The sequence below is a fragment of the Cibotium barometz genome, chromosome 26 (genome assembly GCF_041138505.1).
Source record: "Cibotium barometz isolate CiBa-2024 chromosome 26, ASM4113850v1, whole genome shotgun sequence".
Lineage (NCBI taxonomy): Eukaryota > Viridiplantae > Streptophyta > Polypodiopsida > Cyatheales > Cibotiaceae > Cibotium > Cibotium barometz.
The window spans coordinates 29,164,604-29,185,459 of NC_141071.1; the positions used below are offsets into that span (position 1 = coordinate 29,164,604).

The window sequence follows — 20,856 nt, forward strand, 5'->3', positions numbered from 1 at the left end:
ATCCGAGCATTAATTGTAGGATATGCTTTGCATGTTTTATTGGTTTTGCTACTCCTTAAAAAAACCAAAATTTAATAAATGGTTTTCCAGAAATCTTCATGATTGCAACTTGTACGGAGGCCTTCCAAAGGAGTTAGGGAATCTGAACGATATGGTAAACATGTGAGTTGAAATAAATCACATTACATTCCACTAGGATTTTAATGACATCTTTGACAATTTAATTTTTACTTGCCATATGACTTCTCATGCAACTTTCTCTATCACACAATGTGTAGACCCATTCTCGGTCTTACCTTACATATACATATACATACATACATACATATATATATACGTAAGTATGCATACATACATGTATCTATGTACCTAGAGGTGGCATGGACATGGACCAATGGTAGGGCACAAAATGAACACATTTTTATGACATTTTTGATGACTTTTTATGGCCACAAAAGGGCGGGCTGCTGACTTGAATACGACTTGCTATCAAAATCCCTATTTAAAGGCAAGTTAAAGGTCATTCATGACCAATCCGAGGGTTCACACATGGCTATTAATGCATAAAATTCTTAAATTCTGAAAATGGTGACATCACCTCCCTTTTGCTAAAACAATTGTCCTCAAATGTAAGAGGAGTCATATCATCCATAAGTCCAAAACCATATCGAGATATCTGTCCTGCATAAGCCAAGAGTTATCGACATCCACAAAGCACTAGGTAGAGAACTGACCATGCTGAAAGTGACCAATGTAAGATCATGTCACCACCCACAAGACGAAACCATATTCCCAAAAGTAAATCTAGTAGTCCATAGTGGCAACCTTAAACTTGTAAAGGGATCCTTATTCCCAGAGAACAATCTCAAGAGTACAATCCTGACCCAAAGTGTGTATTAGTACCTGACCCAAAGTGTGTATCCCCTAGGATACTAATGCACAAAGAAGCATCCAAGACAAAGGCTCAAGGAACAGATCACAAGAGGTCACAATCCCGCACCTCTCCATGGAGTAGGTGACATGATATCCCTCGCCAACTAGCCTTATAGGATTGTACATGTACTTAACCAGCCTATCCATCCAAGAGAAGGGGCTCCTCAGGACATGTAATTACCTGAAACCAACGAGCCGTGTCGGTCTCTTCCAAGTCCAATGCTTTTCGCAGCTATCCAGAACCATCCAGAGATATCCAGAGCCAGTGAGAAATACCTCCTCTAGAATCAATACACACTACCACGTGGATACAGTGAACTATGGCTTCTACCAGAAGCCTCCACGACTCTAGTAGTTGCACTCCGCTTGAGAAGTACTGACTGAAGAGCAAAGTTTAGCTTGTTGACTAGGGTGCTGCACATAGCTAAGTTCCATCTTGGACTAGTGTCTTAGTACCCAAGACATTCCTATTCCTTGCCAGATGCATAATGGCCAACTGGTCCAAGGGTTTTATTGTTCAGTCGCGTCCAAGACTTGACCAAGGATCATCTGACATGGAACACACCTAGGAGTAAGGCTTCAGGCTCTCTTCCGAGCCATAGAGTCCATCCGGACTCACCCTCGAGCTGGGGGTAGAGCTCCCCCACCTTGGCATCCCATATCACCAAGCCACACCTTGCAGGTGTCCTTGCAGTGAGCAATCCTGTTGGGCCTTAGGCTACGAGTCATACTAGACGGTTGTGTCCTCGAATTATGCCTTGGATTCACTTATATAGGAGCCTAGGCCCTAAACTTAGCCCTGCCTTTATTATAAGTGCTTTCCCATAGTTCTTTTTGTTAGAATTTTTGCATCTTAGTGTATTTGGGGTTGTACCTATTTCAGGGCATTTTATGTATTTCTCCTTGATTTAGTAGGTCGTGAGCTGGTTGGCCTGCTTTAGTGTAGTCGGCCAGGTCATACATGCACTATATAAGGAGTTCCCCCATTTCTCACTTCATTCATCCAATCACTTGCACAAGTTCAACATCCTTGCTGGCCAATTGCCATTGTAAAGCTTCAAGCTAATATAAAAGGTGATCTTGTCCACAAGCTCTCTTTACTCTCTCTCTTGTCTTGTTTATGCTTCCGCCTGTGCATTCTCCAACATGGTATCATTCGCTTAGGTTCAGGCTGCTCCATCTACTGCAAATCTGCCCGCCATCTCTTCTGTGCCTTGCATTTTCTGCCCTAGCTCCTCATGGCTACAGATCAGTCCCAAGCAGCGGCTGCATTTTCCTAATCTGCTCGATTTTCTGGTCCAGCCAGCCCTCTTCTTGCTGCTGGCCAGTTTCTTGGCTGCGTTTTCTCCTACAGAGGCAAGCCGGCCAGGTTCTTAGCTGCGTTTTCTTCTACAGAGGTAAGAGTTGCAGTTTTGGCTGTGTTTTCTGCTCCGGCATCAGTTGTTGTGAGTTTCTTGCATGTGGTGTTGCCAGATAAGCGGCTGTATATCTCCTTCCTCCTCCACGAGTCCCTACCGTTCTGGTAGGAGGTTCTTGGTGGTTTCTTGGACTGTTTTGCTACTGTCCAGCCTCCTCCTCTCTCAGGTTTGAGAGGGGGCTGATTGGTTCTGGAGCCTCGCTTCGTTGAAAAGCACTTGAGAGAAGTCTTTGAGAGTTGAGATTTGTATTTCTTGTTGCTATGGAAATGGCTCCCACCTTTACAAACAAGGATGACAAGTTGAAAGGACCCAACTATGCCCATTGAAAGCTTCAAATGCGGATCTGGTTCATCCACAAGGATTTGTGGGATATTGTTCAGGGCATTGAGAGGAAGCCTGAGCATCCTCAAAACTCTAGGAGGTGGACTCAGGATCAAGAGGATGATTTTGTTGCGGAATTACAAGACTGGGAGAATCGGGACCCGAAGGCGCATTTTGTGCTTATGCGGACCATCACAGAGGATTTCTTACTGGCCGTGCAAACTCTCACTAGTGCTCATTAGGTATGGTCTAAATTGGAGGATCTCTTTGCTCGAGATTCGTCGATGAGTGCAGTTACCTTGCAAGGGCAGTTCCATGCAGTCGTTCCTCATGAGGGCAGTTACCTTGCAAGGGCAGTTCTACGGTTTGTTATTCCTGAAGGCAGTTCCATGCAGTCGTTCCTCATGAGGGCCAAGGTTATCCATGACCAGCTACGAGTGCTGCTTTGTTTGCTGCTCAGTTGGCTGCACTTATCCTCACCAAGCTTCCCCTGGACTATGATGTGATTTCTTGATCTTTGCGGTGCCAGGTCACATCCACTCAGTTGGATTTTGATGATCTTAGGTCCCTACTCTTGGAGGAGTCCATTCTCGTTTCACAGGGTAAGTTGAAGGTGTCAGTCAATAGTTTTGACCAGGCACTTTTCTCAGTTGGGAAGAAAGGTCGAAGTTGCAACTTGCCACCTCTCTTGCGGGAAAAGAGGATATATGTCCAAGGATTGTTTGTCCAAGAAGAAGGACAAGACCAAGAGCAAGGCTTCATCTCAGAGAAAAGGCAAAGACACGACATAGGATAGTGATACAGATTCTAGCACCACTTCTAGGGCTGCCAGGGCGCTTCCAGCTCACGAGAACCCAGATGGTGTACTTCTCTAGTACACATGCGTTCCCCCCCGTGTGCTTCCAGCCAGAGAAGGCTTGTGGGTGGAAGAGGGGGCTGATTACAGCTCCACTTATTACTGGTGCATGGGGACCGTGATTTGAAGTTCCAACCATTAGACATCTGGCAAAACATGGTTATCTTTTGTATAGCAGAGATTATGAACTGGATCTTTTCTGAGTTCATTGTTCGAGGCTTTTGGGATGTGATGTGTTTTTCGTCCATTGTTGGGGATTATAGGCGTGGTGTGTCCAGCAGTTCATCATCTATTCTTGGAGTTCACTGCACACTTGTGTGGGAATTTGTGGCCAAGTAAAGTTCCTTGCTTTTCTTGGTGGCATTTTTTCGAGGAAATAGGTTGGTGGATGCTCTCTCCGAGGTGATTCGAGTATTCGCGGTGCTAGAGGGTCCATGGTTGCATCTTCATCGGCTTATCTGCTTTCGACTCTTGCACACTATGAGCTGCAGAGGGGGTGTTAGAATTTATGCATCTCAGTGTATTTGGGGTTGTAGCTATTTTAGGATATTTTATATATTTCTCCTTGATTTAGTAGGTTGTGAGCTGGTTGGCCTGCTTTAGTGCAGTCGGCTAGGTCATATATGCACTACACAAGACTGACCAAGGATCATCTAACATGGAACACACCTAGAAGTAAGGCTTTAGGCTCACTTCCGAGCCATAGAGTCCATCCGGACTCACCCCCGCAGAGCTCCCCCACCTTGGCATCCCATATGACCAAGCCACACCTTGCAAGTGTCCTTGGGGTGAGCAATCCTGTTGGACCTTAGGCTACGAGTCAGACTAGACGGTTGTGTCCTTGAATTATGCCTTGGATTCACTTATATAGGAGCCTAGGCCCTAAACTTAGCCCTACTTTTATTATAAGTGCTTTTCCATAGTTCTTTTTGTTAGAATTTTTGCATCTCAGTGTATTTGGGGTTGTACCTATTTTAGGGCATTTTATGTATTTCTCCTTGATTTAGTAGGTCGTGAGCTGGTTGGCCTGCTTGAGTGTAGTCGGCTAGGTCATACATGCACTATATAAGGAGTTCCCCTATTTCTCACTTCAATTATCCAATCCCTTGCACAAGTTCAACATTCTTACTGGCCAATTGCCATTGTAAAGCTTCAAGCTAATATAAAAGGTGATCTTGTCCACACAAGCTCTCTCTACTCTCTCTCGTCTTGTTTATGTTCCACCTGTGCATTCTCCAACATGGTGTCATTCGCTTAGGTTGAGGCTGCTCCAACATGGTATCATTCGCTTAGGTTCAGGCTGCTCCATCTATTGCAAATCTGCCCACCATCTCTTCTGTGCCTTGCGTTTTCTGCCCTAGCTCCTCATGGCTGCAGATCAGTCCCAAGCAGTGGCTGCCTTTTTCTAATCTATTGGGTTTTCTGGTCCAACCAGCCCTCTTCTTGCTGCTGGCCAGTTTCTTGGCTGCGTTTTCTCCTACAGAGGCAAGCCGGCCAGGTTCTTGGCTGCGTTTTCTTCTACAGAGGCAAGAGTTGGAGTATTGGCTGTGTTTTCTGCTTCGGCATCAGTTGTTGGTGAGTTTCTTGCATGTGGTGTTGACAGACAAGCGGCTGTCCATCTCCTTCCTCCTCCACGAGTCCCTGCCCTTCCGGTAGGAGGTTCCTGGTGGTTTCTTGGCGTGTTTTGCTGCTGTCTAGCCTCCTCCTCTCTTAGGTTTGAGAGGGGGCTGATTGCATCTAGAGCCTCGCTTCGTTGGAAAGCACTTGAGCAAGGTTGGATCAAAACGTACGTACGGATCCATTCCGTACCGTACATCCGTACAGTACGGGGATCCGTACGTACGGATCAATCCGTACGTTTAAAAAAAAATAAAAAAATTTATGGTCGTTTCGGGTTTTGCCAGCGATAGCGTCTCGTATCTTTTTTTTTTTTGGGTTCGCCGATACCGCCTGGACTCCGTACAGCGTGTGGTGGTCGCCGATACCGTAAGCTGTTCGCCCGTCTGTGTGTTCGCCGCCTGCTGTTCGCCACCACCCTCCCTTCTGTGTTCGCCGGCTGTAAGCTGTTCGCCTCCCTGGGTTCGCCGATACCGCCTGGACTCCGTACAGCGTGTGGTGGTCGCCGATACTGTAAGCTGTTCGCACCCCTTTCCCCAACCACCCTTGCTCAGGCCCCCAAGGCAGCAACATAACTCTCTCTCTCTCTCTCTCTCCCTCCCTCTCACACTCACTCTCACCTGAGCTGCCCACTAAATATTATGCATTGCATGATTGCTGAATCCTGATTGAAATTGTATGGCATTGTGCATTGAATTTGTCAGAGCAATCATGCCGAAGCGAGAGAACCCATACTGGAAGGAGCACACAAACGTCATTCGCATTGTGAGTACTCCAGGGCAGGCAGGTAGTGGCACTCAACAATGGCAGTGCAAGTACTGCAATTTCACCCTCACGAGTACAATTACTCGTGTCATCAAGCACCTCATAGGCATTGGCACCACCAACAATTGTGCAGGGTGCAAGAGAGTGCCACAAGCATTGAGAGATCAGTTGATTGCTGAAAATTTCCCTGCAATGGGGGCAGCTGGAAGAGGAAGAGGCACACAAGAGACACAGGATGCGCTTCATGATGCTCTTCTTGGGGACTTGGCTGGTCCATCCACGCAGATTGATGAATCTCAGCCTGCCTCTTCTGAGCAGGCATCGTGTGCCAGAAAGAGGCCTTCTGTCATGCAAGATGAGAATGAGGGTGATACATATACAGAAAGGCAAACCACCTTGCCTTCTCGTGTGCATGCACAGTCTTGGGTCAAAGAAAGGCAAAAGGTGGCTGAGATGGAGATTGCTCGCACTCTCATAGAGTGCAATATCTCCTTCAATGTTTTGAGGACTGACCAATGGAAGAGGATGGTCAGAGCTATAGCCCAGGTTGGACACACGGAGTCATGGTCAGGGCTTGAGTACAAAAAGATGCGCACCACGATGCTTGATGAGCAAAAGGCCTTGATAGACAAGGCATTGGTGCCAGTGAAAGCAGGTTGGCAACAATTTGGTTGCACTATCATTTCAGATGGCTGGAGTGACACACGGCGACGACACATCATCAATATTCTTGTCTCTTCATGTCTTGGTACGTATTTCTTACGCGCTGTGGATGCTGGGAAGGCAGGCGAACGCATCACTGCTGAGAGTATCTATGAGCATATTCGCCAAGCAATTGTTGAAGTTGGTCCAGAGAATGTGGTGCAGGTTGTAACAGACAATGCTGCTAATTGCAAGGCAATGGGAGACATGGTGGAGGCGGAGTTTCCTTGCATTGTGTGGACTCCCTGTGCAGCCCATTGCCTTGATTTGCTTATGGAGGACATAGGCAAGCTGAGTTGGGTGCAACCCACAGTTTCTGATGCCACGAAGATCACTACATTCTTCAGAAAGAAGCAGCAGGCATTGGCTATCTTTAGGAGCCACAACAACCTAGATATGGTGCGGCCATCCAAGACAAGATTTGCCTATATGTATTTGGTGCTACACAGGCTTTTCAAATTGAGAGATCTACTATTACAGACAGTTGTGGATCCAAAGTGGAGAGATATGTATCATTCACAGACAGAGCCTACCAAATACATACAGAGACGGATACTGGATGAGACCCTCTGGACGGATGTGCAAACTCTCTTAGTGGCTTTGCAGCCAGTATTTGTACTTCTGCGAGTCACAGACATGGAGGGCTCCACTTTGGGCTTAGTGTACCACCTCTTCATGCAGATGAAGAGTCATATTGCAGCCTGTACGTCCCTGACACAGAATTGGTAAGTAAGTAAAATCTTGATTCTTGATGGCCAATTACAGAATCTTGATTCTTGAGTCTTGACTTACTAATTGCTCCACTTCTCTGTTTATTTTACTCTTTGCAGCCGAGATGATATATTGGCTATTGTGGATTATCGATGGGGGTATATGAGTCGCCCCATTCATGGGATGGCTGCATTCCTCCATCCTTTCTACAAGACGCCACTTCTCTTTCATGATAGGGAGCTGCTCACCTTACGAGATAGGTACATTAATAGTATGTATGATGTGGAGCAGCAATTGGAGATTGATGCGGAGCTCTGCAGCTGGGTCAACAACTTGGGACCCTCATTTGCTAGAGTTGTTGCTCTTAGACCAGAGGCCACCAAGCTTCCTCTTACTTGGTGGCAAAACTATGGAAGACAGGGTCTTCCACAGCTTACAGATATAGCTCTGCGAGTGCTATCTCAGGTATGTATATCATGTATGTACTATGGACTATGAACTAGTCTTGTGAAGCTTATTGGGAATGAATTGGAGTGCAGGATTGTTCAGCAGGTGCTTGTGAGCGCAACTGGAGCGCTTACTCGCTCATACATACAAAGATACGCAATCGTTTGAGCACCTCTCAACTAGAGAGACTGGTCTATTGTAGGGCCAACATGAAGCTCGTACGAGCTTATCATGCTTTGGGCACCCCAAAACAGGTGAGTTTATCCTATTCATTCTCTTATGGGGATTGGCCTCCCATTTACATAGCTTTTATACTATAGTATACAAAAAGTTGAGTCGTTGACACTCCGCGTTCTCTTTGGTTTTACGTTGAATAGGTGGATCCAACACGTGTCAAGCTGGTCCCAGATCCTACCACCATTGATGAGGCAGAGCAACGGTTGAGAGATGAGCAGGACGAGATTCTTTGCCTCCTGCATAGAGAGCTGGAGAGTGTAGACAGGCGGGTGACGAGATCGAGAGCCCGAGCTTATAAAATTCAGCTACATGAGGGACCTGCAGATGCAGAGAGTTCTGGCCGGAGAGGGAAGCTGCCTATTCAGACTCCTCGAGCACGTGCGAATGAGGCCGTTCGCCTCATTCACACTACCCAGCAGGATGATGCAGAGATAGGGACAGGGACATCTGAGGCAGCCCACCCACCTGTGCCCATGATGACAGGCCTGACTATGATGACGAGGGCAATGTCATCACGGAGGGTTATATGCTTCATTCTCCAGGGTCATCATCCTCATCGGATGATGAGTTTTGATTTGGACTACCTTAGTTTTGATTTGGTGTTGTATGGACATGGCACATTTTGTCATTATTCATAGACTCATTTTCAAATTTCATCATTTCTTGATGTGAATTGTGAGTTGTCACGACTCACTTGTGACAATGTGACTTGTCTTAAGTAATAAGTATTAAGTATTAAGTACGATTAACTTATTAAGTATGATTGACGACTTTGTGATTCTAATTTCTCACTTTTGAATTAGTAGGTTTTTGACCTTGTTGTGTCTCTATTTCGAAAGTTTTATATGTCAATGTGAACATGGACTGAAATTTAATGTGGGTGGCTGAAATTTCTGAGATTTTATGTATTTTTACCAATGGTACGTATTTTTACGTAACTTAAAATTTTTTTCCGTACCAAACAACGTACAGTACGTACGGATCCGTACAGTACATAACGTTTGGAACCACCTTGCACTTGAGAGAAGTCTTTGAGAGTTGAGATTTGTGTTTCTTGTTGCTATGGAAATGGCTCCCGCCTTTACGAACAAGGATGACAAGTTGAAAGGACCCAACTATGCCCATTGGAAGCTTGAAATGCGGATCTGGTTCATCCACAAGAATTTGTGGGATATTGTTCAGGGCACTGAGAGGAAGCCTGAGGATTAGGAGGATGATTTTGTTGCGGAATTACAAGACTGGGAGAATCGAGACTCGAAGACGCACTCTGTGCTCGTGCGGACCATCACAGAGGAGGTCTCTTCGGCCGTGCAAACTATCACTAGTGCTCATTAGGTATGGTCTGAATTGGAGGATCTCTTTGCTTGAGATTTGTCGATGAGGGCAGTTACCTTGCAAGGGCAGTTCTACGGTTTGTTATTCCTGAAGGCAGTTCCATGCAAACGTTCCTCATGAGGGCCAAGGTTATCCATGACCAGTTACTGGCTACGGGTGCTGCTTTGTTCGCTGCTTAGCTGGCTGCACTTATCCTCACCAAGCTTCCCTTGGACTATGATGTGATTTCTCGATCTTTGTGGTGCCAGGTCACATCCACTCAGTTGGATTTTGATGATCTTAGGTCCCTACTCTTGGAGGAGTCCATTCTCGTTTCACAGGGTAAGTTGAAGGTGCCAATCAACAGTTGAGATCTTGATAGGGAGAGAGAGCCATCAGTTGAGTGTGTGCTTTGCATAGGGAACTTGAGAAACACACTGATGCGCCCAGTGGATCTCAGATGTATTATGCACCGTAAGGGCTGAGTTGTAGGACTCTTTTGAGCAGGGTGCATATTTTGGTTATCATGCACAGGAGTCGTTCTAGATTCAGAAGGGAGGTAGATGTAATATTCATTTCTTTGCTGCCCATGGCCTCTCCCATAACAATGAATGCAGTTAGACAACTGCAACAAGGAGTGCTCAACTCAGAACCTCACATGGTCAGGAGGATTGCCTCTGATTTTTACTACCCCTTATTATCTGCGGAGACTTGCACCCCTCAAAGGGATAGCGCATAATAGAAGGTTTGGGAGTCCTTGCCTGGCTAATTTCGGATGACATGTGTGCATTACTTGATGCCCCTTTTTCGGCAGATGAGCTTAGACATGCGATTCAGCCATTACCACATGGTAAATGTCCTGGGGGTGATGGCCTCTCATGTTTTTCATGAGTTTTTGGGATAACATTGGGGATGAGATCATTGTGTCATTACAGGATATGTGGAGCACGGGCTGTATGCCTCTTTGAGGGTCTTATTCACCTTATCCCTAAGGGTGGTGATAAGATTAACATTGGCCAGTGGAGGCCTATCCCATTGCTTGGGATTGCATAAAACATTCTTGCCAATGCAGTAAACATGAGATTGCAGCTAGTGTTATAGATAGTCATTCATGACACATAATGGATTCGTCCAAGGAAGAAGCATCTTTGATAACATCTTTACCTTTTTGGGAGGCGATAAAGTGGGCCAAGGCAAGTAATCAGCCCTTGGCAATCTTGCTACTTGATTTTGAGAAACCCTATGAGAGAGTGGATTGGGACTTATTAGAGGGTACTCATGGAATTTTCTCAAGATTGGATTAGAGGTGTCTCTTGCCTTGATCGGGAGGATCACAACACTAGGCTCACAGTGCTGTGCTTGCTTGTGGAGGTTGAGGTGAGCACTGTGAGGGAAAAAGGACGGAAGGACCAAATGTATGAGAGATCAGAGCAAATCAACACAGCATAAAATGAGTGAGTGTATATATGATGAAATCCAGTACAAGAGCTCGGTGTGAGACTCTGAAGGCTGCTGTCTCGTGCTGATGCTGAGGGTGGAGAAGGCCACAATCCAAAGCAGATGGTAGGCTGCTGTCCCGAAGAAATGAATAGAGAGGGCTGCCGTCCTGATGTCGAGGTAAAGGAGGTAAAGGAGCAGAGAGGGCTGCTGTCCCGGTGATGGTGGATGAGGGCAGAGAGGGCCGCAATCCCGAGGTAGTAGGAGCTGAGGTAAAAATGCTGGAAATCTCTACTGTAGCAGAGAGGGCTGCTGTCCCAATGATGAGTAGCAGAGAGGGCTGCTGTCCCAATGATATGATGTAGATATAAAACACTGATGTACTGTAGACGAAGGCTGCTGCAGAGGTGAAGTACAGCTCCTGATCCAGAGAGGTTGGCCGACAGTAGCTGTAGGTATGGAGTAAAACACAGCCTGTAGAGGATGGAGCACGGGCAGCAGCAGAAGGTATAAAGTGATGCGCAGCCTGCAGATGAAGAAACACCAGCAGCAGCAGATATGGAATGATGTGCTGCCTGTAGATGAAGAAGCACCGGCTGCAGCAGATTTGGAGCAATGATGTTCTTGTGTTGTATTGCTGAATTATGATGAGTTTCTTATTTATATGCTGTAGGGGTGCTGGTCAGCCAAGGAGAGCTGTCAGCCAGCAGCAAAGACAAATAAATGCCAAAAAAGACCCTTTTGGGCTGGATAAAATAGTAACTTTGGGCATATTTTCACACCCCCCCTCTCTGGCCAAAAGGGGACCATGAGAGAAGATGAAAAAAGGGGTTGAAGAGGAACATGAAGAGGAATGTGGCTTTGGTTTGTCGAGGGTGTAGATCATGTGCTCTTTGACATGTGTAGAATCTTTTGAGTTTGGGCGGTACTGGATCAATGCCACAATGCAAGAGGTTTTCACATGCATGAATGCCCATTTTTGGGTTTTCATTCACACATGCGCCCCAAACACAAAAAACAGAATGCTATGCAAAGGGAATGCAAGATGGTAAATGCAATGCAGTGGGTTTCACATGAGCCGTGCCCTCATGGGGTTTTCATTGACTCATGCACCCGATACATTAATAATAAAAATCTGAAAGGAGAGGATGATCCCCCTCTTAATATATGGAGGGTGATGTGGAGGACCGATGCCGACCGATCCGTTCGCGAAGACGCTTGAGGATGGGCCGGTTGACGGACTTTGCAAGGATGTCGGCATGGTTGTCCACCGTAGGAATGTACTGGAGCTTGATGGTACCAAGCTCAACCTGTTCCCTAGTACAATGAAAATGGACACCCACAGGCTTGGTACGGTTAGAAAAAATAGGGTTGCCAGCAAGAGCAATCACACTCTGACTGTCGACGAAGATGGTAGCAGCGGTGTCAATGGTAACATAGCCTCAGTGGTGTTGGAACTAAGTGCTCACTAGGAGTACTTTTACTAAATGCTCAATAGGAGTACTTTTAGTCTTGGTCATCTCAGTGTATGCCATGTGGCACTCAGGGATTTATCCCATATGCACTCATGCTCAGCTCTTGTACTTTCCCCCTATATATTCAAGGGGTCATATCAATGGAAGTATCTCAATGTGTCTTTGTCTTCTCTCACTTCAGTTTCCAACTTTAGTCTAGCTCACCATGTTTCTAACATGGTATCAGAGCAGGTCTCCACCTAGCTTCCCTTTCAGCCCTAGCTCATCTTCCATCCCTTCTGCGTAGCTCTCAAGCAGCGTGCCAGCGTTTTACTTCTGCAGCCCGTCATATCAGTCAGCAGCGCCTTCGTCTTATGTCATATTTGTCAGCAGCGCCTTCGTCTTGTGACTCGCGAGCTTGAATAAGCGGCAGAGTGGCTTCTACGAGCCAACTTTCTTTGGTTCAAGCGACAGTCGCCCAAGGCTAAGATATTCCTTGCTGTGGCTCGCAGGCACTTTTACACTGGTCTTTATCCGATTCGTGGTTCAAGACCATGACAACCTCTTTTTTCTTCTGCAAAAACCCTAATCTCTGCTATTCTGTGTCCGCATTCATATCTTTTCTGCAGAAAGCCATCTAATCGAAACCCTATGCGCTTCTTGATCTCCCGGCCTCAAGCTCATAGCCCCCGAAGCAACACCATCGTGGAGAAGGAGCCGGAGATTTTGACATGGATTCGAGATGTAGAACGAAGAGGGCGAGAACATTGATCTCTACAAGAAATGTTCTTCTACAAACCGGTCTGTAAAAGAACTCTTCAATCTTCACTACGATTCTATTTTGCCGATTAGTCTTGCGGGTTAGCTAGACATACCATTTGGAAGGCTGTCGCAAAATGAAGTGGCCCCAAATGCTGTCCAGCAGCAGACTTGCGTTTTCAAAAGTGGAGGAATGATGCTTTCATTTTATCTCAGTCATTCATATGCTCTCTTTTCATGCTAAGTTAACCTCTCATCTATCTTCTTCAGTCTACACTCTATCTTTGTACGGGATTAGACACTGCCACATCTCACGAGTGGTAAGACCTTCCCCATGGCTACTACATCTACTCAGTCATTCCTATCCATTGATAAGTTCAATGGGCAAAATTTTCATACTTGGCAAATGAAAGTCAAGTATCATCTTATGAAAGAAGGTCTTTGGGATTTCATAAAGAAGGTTTCAAGAGATAGTGCTGGAGATGGCTCAGATATTGAGCAAGTCATTACTGTAACAACCACAAATCTTATGGTCCTCTCTCTGTCTTTGAAAACCACCTCTGGTCACCGATGATGTAGGCCATGTGGATCTATCTGTCTTTGAGCCCATCTTTGAGGTCCATCTCTCAGTCTGTCACTCAGTCTATCAACAATCAGTCATTTTCTTGTCTATATGCCTATCTTTTGTGGATTAGTTACCCACATGTCTTTGGCATTTTGTCTATGTCCCCATCTATCATCTAGTTGCCAGACTCTCTAATGTCTATCTGACAGTCTCTTTGTCTGTGAGACCTCATCTACTGGCTGATTGTCTATGTCTAAGTCTATGATCCATTTCTATCCCTACCCTTGTGGACCCATATGAGGATATCACTTGAGGAGGGGTGTCTTAGGATCTTGTCTTATGTTTCTGTCTTTTAGTCTTAGTCATTTTATCTTGGCTTGTCTGTCTGTCTAGTCATCAGTCATCAGTCTCTTCATCTTGCCTTATTATCTATCTTTGTCATCTGTCATCTTGTTAGTCATGTCCTCCTAGTATCACTTAAGGAGGGTGTTGGAACTAAGTGCTCACTAGGAGTACTTTTACTAAATGCTCACTAGGAGTACTTTTAGTCTTGGTCATCTCAGTGTATGCCATGTGGCACTCAGGGATTTATCCCATATGCACTCATGCTCAGCTGTTGTACTTTCCCCCTATATATTCAAGGGGTCACATCAATGGAAGTATCTCAGTGTGTCTTTGTCTTCTCTCACTTTAGTTTCCAACTTTAGTCTAGCTCACCATGTTAGAACTAGGAGTACTTTTAGTCTTGGTCATCTCAGTGTATGCCATGTGGCACTCAGGGATTTATCCCATATGCACTCATGCTCAGCTCTTGTACTTTCCCCCTATATATTCAAGGGGTCACATCAATGGAAGTATCTCAGTGTGTTTTTGTCTTCTCTCACTTCAGTTTCCAACTTTAGTCTAGCTCACCATGTTTCTAACAAGTGGTGGCATCATAGAGGGCCGGTACTCGGCCTCAGCGGAAGAACCTGCAATGGTATCCTGCGTCTTGCTAGACCAAGAGAAAGGGGAAGATCCAAGGAAGTACAAATAACCACCATGAGAATGTCGGGAATCAATATCACCGGCCCAAACCACGTAGGGTGATTTCATGACTGTAGTGAAGTCCAAACATACAGGTACTTGCTAGATAGCGAACAACCCTCATCGTTGAACTACAATGTGGCCCCTTAGGAGCATTGAAATACTGACTTAAAATGGATGTGCAATAGGAAATGTCAAGTCGAGAATTTGTGAGCCATGTGAGTTTCGCAACCACTTGGCGGTAGGCTTGCTCGTCATGTGGAGGTGAGTCCTCTTCCTTTGGTTGGATCCAATGGGGTAGCCACAGGGATAGCACCATCAAGAAAGTAGGAAGTAATGAGTTGAAGACATTACTTTTGTTGTGACACAAAAATACCATCAGAATGTTGGACCACCTTCATGCCAAGGAAATATGAGAGAATACCAAGATGAGTCATCTCAAAAGTTCGTCTTAGCTGTGCCATGATATTAGCCACTTTGGCGTGATGTGATCTAGAGATGATGAGATCATCGACATACAGCACTAGATAGCAAACCATCCCTTGATCTGTGTGGATATAGATGTTGGGATCAAAGTGTGATGGTTGAAAACCTTGGCTGCGTAAGTCGCCAGCTATACAGATGTCCAGTCGGCCAACTTATGTAGTTCTAGTCGGCCAGCTCTCCCCACCTATAAATAGGTGGGTTGGCCTCTCACCTTTTCATCTTGCCTAGTATATCTTTTGCTCCCTCAGTTACGAGACTGCTTGTGTCTCTTGCTTGGGACTGTTTTGCTTTGGTATATTCAGCATAGTTGCTCCATATCTCTCTCTCTCTTGCACTCTCTATTCAGCACACTCTAGTGCTCTTTTGCTTCCGCTCCGTGCACTCTTTCATGGTATCATCACTCCCGGTTCAGCGATTCCATATGCTGCCCCACATTTAGCCCTATTTACAGTCCCTTATCCTCTGTGTTTTTCACAGATTTGCAGCCTTCTTCTTGCTGCGTTGTCTGGACAGCTTCTGCTGGTTGTTTTCCTTCGGTTTGGCTTCATCTTTTGCAGCCAGAAGGTAACTTTCTCATCAGCGTTTCACTTCTACTTGGAGTTTGGAACTAGGTGGCCTGTTTTTTCAAGACAGCAGCCCCTTTTTGGCTGCGTTTTCCTCTCCAGTGGACATTCCCTTATGCAGAGGCGGATTGTGGTGGTTCGGGCTTTGGTGGCAACCTTGGTACCTACTACTCCTTCTGAGATTGTGCGTTTTTTTTTCTCTTGAGGAGAGCCCAAGCTACATTCCTTGTTGATGCCTTTCCCTCTTGCACCCTCTTATAGCATATTCCCAAGCCCTGTGTGGTTGCCTTTTCTCTCTATATCAAATCTGCATTTTTTGCTTCCCTCTTCTGGTGGCCTCACGGTTGGAGGTATAGTCGAGAGAAGCTTCTGCATTTTTTGCTACAGGAGGATTTTCGGGTGCTGTCCAGCCTCTTAGGGCTGCGTTTTGGTGGGAGGAAGGGACCTACATCAGCGTTTTCTGATTTGGACAGTTTTTTATCTTATGAGGTTTGGTCCTATTGGTTGGATCAACGATGACAGCTTCAGATTTGGCTCCTTTACCACTTTCTTGTTATTTCTTAGATGAGGCAGACAAGTTGGATGGTGGTAACTTTCAGTCATGGAAGTTGCAGGCTACTTCTATTCTCAGGGAGTATGGTTTGATGGAGTTTCTCTCATACAAGAATCGGTGCTTGTTGGACCTTGCCTCTGCGGAGGATGTGTGTCGGTGGAGGAAGACTAACGGACAGATCTATGGCTTTCTCCTCCTGAATTGTTAGGATTCGGTTCTTCGACACTTCATCTATGCTCCTGATGATGCTTCTACTTTCTATGTGTGCACATGTATGGTGATGCCAGTGATCGGCAGATAGTTTCCGCTTCTGGGTGCTATGCAGCCAGTGATCTTGTGGATACTTCTTTTGGAGATGTTCCTGCAGCAGGCAAAGGATAGTGGGCTAGTTTTGCTCATTGCATCTGAGGAGTTTGTTTCTCCTGTTGCCTTGCCTTCAGTTTCTGTGCATACTTCTCCTTGCCAGGATGATATCTCTGATAATGTTTTTGAGGAAGACAGTGGGCTATCCTTGCTCACTGCTTCTGAGGAGGATTTGTCTCCTATTGCTTCGCCTGCGACTCTTTCTTCGTCAACCAGTGACCAGGATGTGTTGCTGGTCCCTTTGCCTTCTATGGAGGAGCCTGCTTCTACGCTGTATGATGCTATTGAGGAGCTACTACTACTTCAGTTACCACTACTGTGAATGTTCCTATTTCCCTTACTCTGTGTGAGGTTGTGGATTGTGGTCAGGTGAGTCCGTGACCGTGCATGGGGCACAGTGGTACTTCCAGGGCTTGAAGGATTGGGATTTGGATTTGCTTGGGCTTGTGGAGTCCCAACATCAGTTTTCAGAGGGGGCAGTTGAGTTCTTACATCTGGCGATGCCGACCTTCGAGGAGGATGCTATTGTAGTATGTACACCATTTGGCTACTCTTGGTACAGAGTTGGAGCAGATGGACTCTATTTCTTTTGAGGGTATTATCTTCTTGGAGCTACAAGCTTCTAGGGATTTTTGTGGCACTATGTTTACATTTGGGTTTGGCACCGATATTTGGAGCAGCACGACGCAATCTACATGGTTGTTTTCTTCTAGAGGAGCAGTGTACCTGGCAGCTTGTTCTTTTGCTTTTGTAGAGCTGAGTTGCTGTGGAGATTGCTTGTGGAGCTTTCCTGGTACCTGTTGTTGCTGCATTATTTTGTCTTTGACAAAGGACGACTTTTTCGGCTTCTTGGAGTTTGTTCAGCATCTGGTGCTGAGAGGGGGTGTTAGTGTCAGAATACGCAGCGGAGATGATGACCAGATCTGGGAACACGAGCAAAACGCAGTGCAAAAAATCACAGCACAAGAGAGAGAGATAGAGGCGTGTCACTCTGCTCTATATACACAAGAAGATCCCGGGGTTGATACAAAATGGAATGGGGGGCTAGGGGCCATTTTATATGGCCCCATATATCAGGCGGCCTGTGCTAAAGACAGCCGACTGGCCCTGAAACTACACGACCAGCAAATGCAGCCAGTCGGCCAGTTGTGAGCAGTCGGCCATCACATAAATGGAGTCGTGGACCAGTGCCATCAGTCGGCCGGGTCCTCCTGCCATCTCAGGGCTGTCTCCCAAGCCACAGAAAAATGGAAAAAAATGGGAAAAAAATACGGAGAGTGAGGAAAAATGAGAAAACACCTCATAAGGGCGGGCACACCCACAACAAAGGCCCTGGTGTATAAAAATAGACAGGAGATGACTTCTAACACCCCCTCTTAGCTCCTGGCTGTGAAACCAACCACAGGGAGCTGGGATGCCACCTGAGCAAATTCTGAGATAGCGACTTCGTGAAGAGGTCCACCGTATTGTCCTCCGTCGAACAGAAATCTAGCAAGATGTCATCAGCAACGATCTGTTCACGAACAAAGTGCCTCTGGATGACCATGGGTTCCTCCAGTGGAATCCCAAACCTGCAATGCAACCTCTGCATCCTCACCACCTCACAAGCAGCATCACAAGCAGCATCACAAGCAGCCCGGTACTCTGCCTCTGTCATCGACAAGGCAAAAGATGACTGTCTCTTACTGCTCCAAAAAACTGCTCCTGGGCCTGAAGTAGATCTCCTTGTGTCCAGATCTCCTCCCCAATCTGAGTCACTCCAACCGTGGAGTCGGACTCCATCCAACAATCCCCCTCCTCTTGTGTACAAGAGTCCATGATCCTTCGCATGCCGCAAAAACCACAGGAAACACAATCCTGCCTCCCAAAGAGTCATCTGCAACCATGAGCTCAACTGCCTCAAGCTCCCGTCCAATCTGGTGTCCATCAACCAGATCAATGAACCATTCTGCTTCTAAGTCAAAGAGGCATCACACTGCTTACAAGGATCAACACCTGTTACGGTGCAAAAACAAGTCCTGGAAACGTGCTGAAGACCACGCAAGGCCTTCTGAAACCTATCAACCACCCCCTCTGAATCCGGAACCACAAAGCCTGGAGAAACCGCAAGTAATCAACTGCCACCTGCTTGGCTTTCTGAAAGGTCTCCATGGAAAGAACATCCTCATCTACGGGAGGTTCTTTGTCCTGAATACTACGAGACATCAGAGCATAAGTTACCTGTTCAGTTTCCTCTGATTGACGAACACAAGAACTACCAACATCAGTACTGGAGAGTTCCTGCCAACTGCTGCCATCTACTGGCAAGCTATCCACCATCTGGTCCCGGAAAGCCTGCACCTGCAGCGTATCCACACTTATGTGGCCATTACCAGACTGCCACTTATCACAAACCTGAGGACCTGTGAGAGAGAGTGCTGAAAGCTTGTAAACTCCATTCTCCACTCCGCCTTCCCAAACCACCTGGCCTGTTGCTTTGTCTCGGAGAGCAACAAAATGCTCATCAAACTCCACCCGTACGCCAGTCTTGCAAACCTGATGCACTGACAACAGACGAAAACCAAGTGACGGAACATACAATACCTGGGAGGAATGCTTCCCCCCCTCTGCCATCGGGAACTATCTCCATCCTGCCCTCACTGTGAACTGGGATAGTGGATGTATCCCCAGTAAGAATGTGACCAGAAAACCTGCAAAGATCCTGTAAACCGGAACGGGAAGGAGTCATGTGCTTGGAAGCACCACTATCTAGAATCCACTCCCGAGTATCCGTTTTTGCGGAGAGTCCTCCAATCTCCTCCCTGCCTGAAGAAAATGAAACAGCTGTGTCCACCACCTCCAGGTGCACAAAAGCCGGAGTCTTCATGATTGCTGCTGAGGAATCTTCACCCTTCTCGGTCTTCCGCTTGAGACACTGCCTCCAATAGTGGCCTTTCTCGCCACAATCATTACAGGTCCTCTCTGCCTTTAGTTTCTCACGGTCAGTAATAACGGACTTCTTCTCAGAAGACTTCTCCGATGAAGCCTTCCCTTTGCCCATGTTAGGGCCTTTCGACTGTTGGCCAGTTAAGGCCTCCGAACCTCCACCCTGAGGAGGGTTCGTGAATTGTTCCTCCTGGTCCAGGACCATTGGCACAAGCTCCTCCCATGTGATGGTGCTGAGCCTGCCACCACTGGTAATCAAAGATGAGTAAAATGCTGAGTGCTGAGAGAGCAAGTGCGACAGCAACGATATGGCCATGTCCTCTGACGATATCTCCTTCCCAGCCTGAAGAACTTCCTGCTGAAGGGCCTGCAGCTTGTTAATATGCTCTCGCATCGTCGCCGACTTTGTAGGGCTCATAACCCGCATCTGTACTTCCAAGGAAATCCTCTTCATGGTCGATACCCTGTTGTAACGAGAGGCCAAATGCTGCCATATACCTCTGGCCAGCGTCATATGCTTTACATGATTGATTACTTGTGGTGTGCAGTTGAGAAAGATAAACGAACGGACCCTGGCGTTGACACGATCCCACATCTGTGTCTGAGCCTCCCGGTCCTTTCGGATCGACGATAACTCCCCTTCCTCTACTTCCGGCCGTGGAACCCCAACAACGACGAAATCAGCGAGGTTGTAAGACTCCAGAACAGATTCCATCATAACCTTCCATATGCCGTAGTTGCTCCCGTCCAACTGACGGTCCACCGGGAACGTGGGGAGTGTCGGGATCTTCACATGCCTCTCGGCCATCTCAAACAGATCTGCCATTGTGGGGATGTACTCTGAAAAGGGTGGGTGGGTGGGAACAAAGAAGAACTAATACATGCAAGTGGCTGTCTAGCAAATCAGCCCGCCGTCCTCTTGCTTCTCCTCTTCCCGAACAGTCCACCAATCAGCAACACAACAGTCCCCCTCTTGCTCACACAAATCCCAAGAACTATGTAGAGCCTAGGCTCTGATACCATGTTAGAATACGCAACGGAGATGATTACCAGATCTGGGAACACAAGAGCAAAACGTAGTGCAGAAAATCACAGCACAAGAGAGAGAGAGATAGAGGCGTGTAACTCTGCTCTATATACACAAGAAGATCCCGGGGTTGATACAAAATGGAATGGGGGACTGGGGGCCATTTTATATGGCCCCATATACCCAGTCGGCCTGTGCTAAAGATAGCCGACTGGCCCTGAAACTCCACGACCAGCAAATGCAGCCAGTCGGCCAGTTGTGAGCTGTCGGCCATCACATAAATGGAGTCGTGGACCAGTGCCATCAGTCGGCCAGCTACTACTGGGTCCTCCTGCCATCTCAGGGCTGCCTCCCAAGCCACAGAAAAATGGAAAAAA

At 46.7% G+C, this 20,856-nt stretch overlaps 1 protein-coding gene and 1 pseudogene across 7 annotated transcripts in view; both read left to right on the forward strand.

The window, feature by feature from the left end:
• LOC147623850 (uncharacterized) overlaps nt 1–20,856 on the forward strand; it is a 73,442-nt gene that overhangs the window by 4,381 nt on the left and 48,205 nt on the right. For all 6 annotated transcript variants that reach the window (XR_015269222.1, XR_015269223.1, XR_015269224.1 and 3 more), the window contains exon 8: nt 91–162. Coding sequence is in view for 3 of the 6 variants with exons in the window: in XM_086820488.1 (XP_086676614.1) it covers nt 91–162 (72 nt within the window). In the remaining 3 variants the exon portion in view is untranslated. The remainder of the gene's footprint in view (nt 1–90; nt 163–20,856) is intronic.
• On the forward strand, nt 5,457–8,581 carry LOC147623851 (uncharacterized; annotated as a pseudogene). Its single transcript, XR_015269170.1, has 4 exons — nt 5,457–7,337; nt 7,443–7,788; nt 7,863–8,024; nt 8,148–8,581. The product of XR_015269170.1 is annotated as an uncharacterized LOC147623851 (transcript).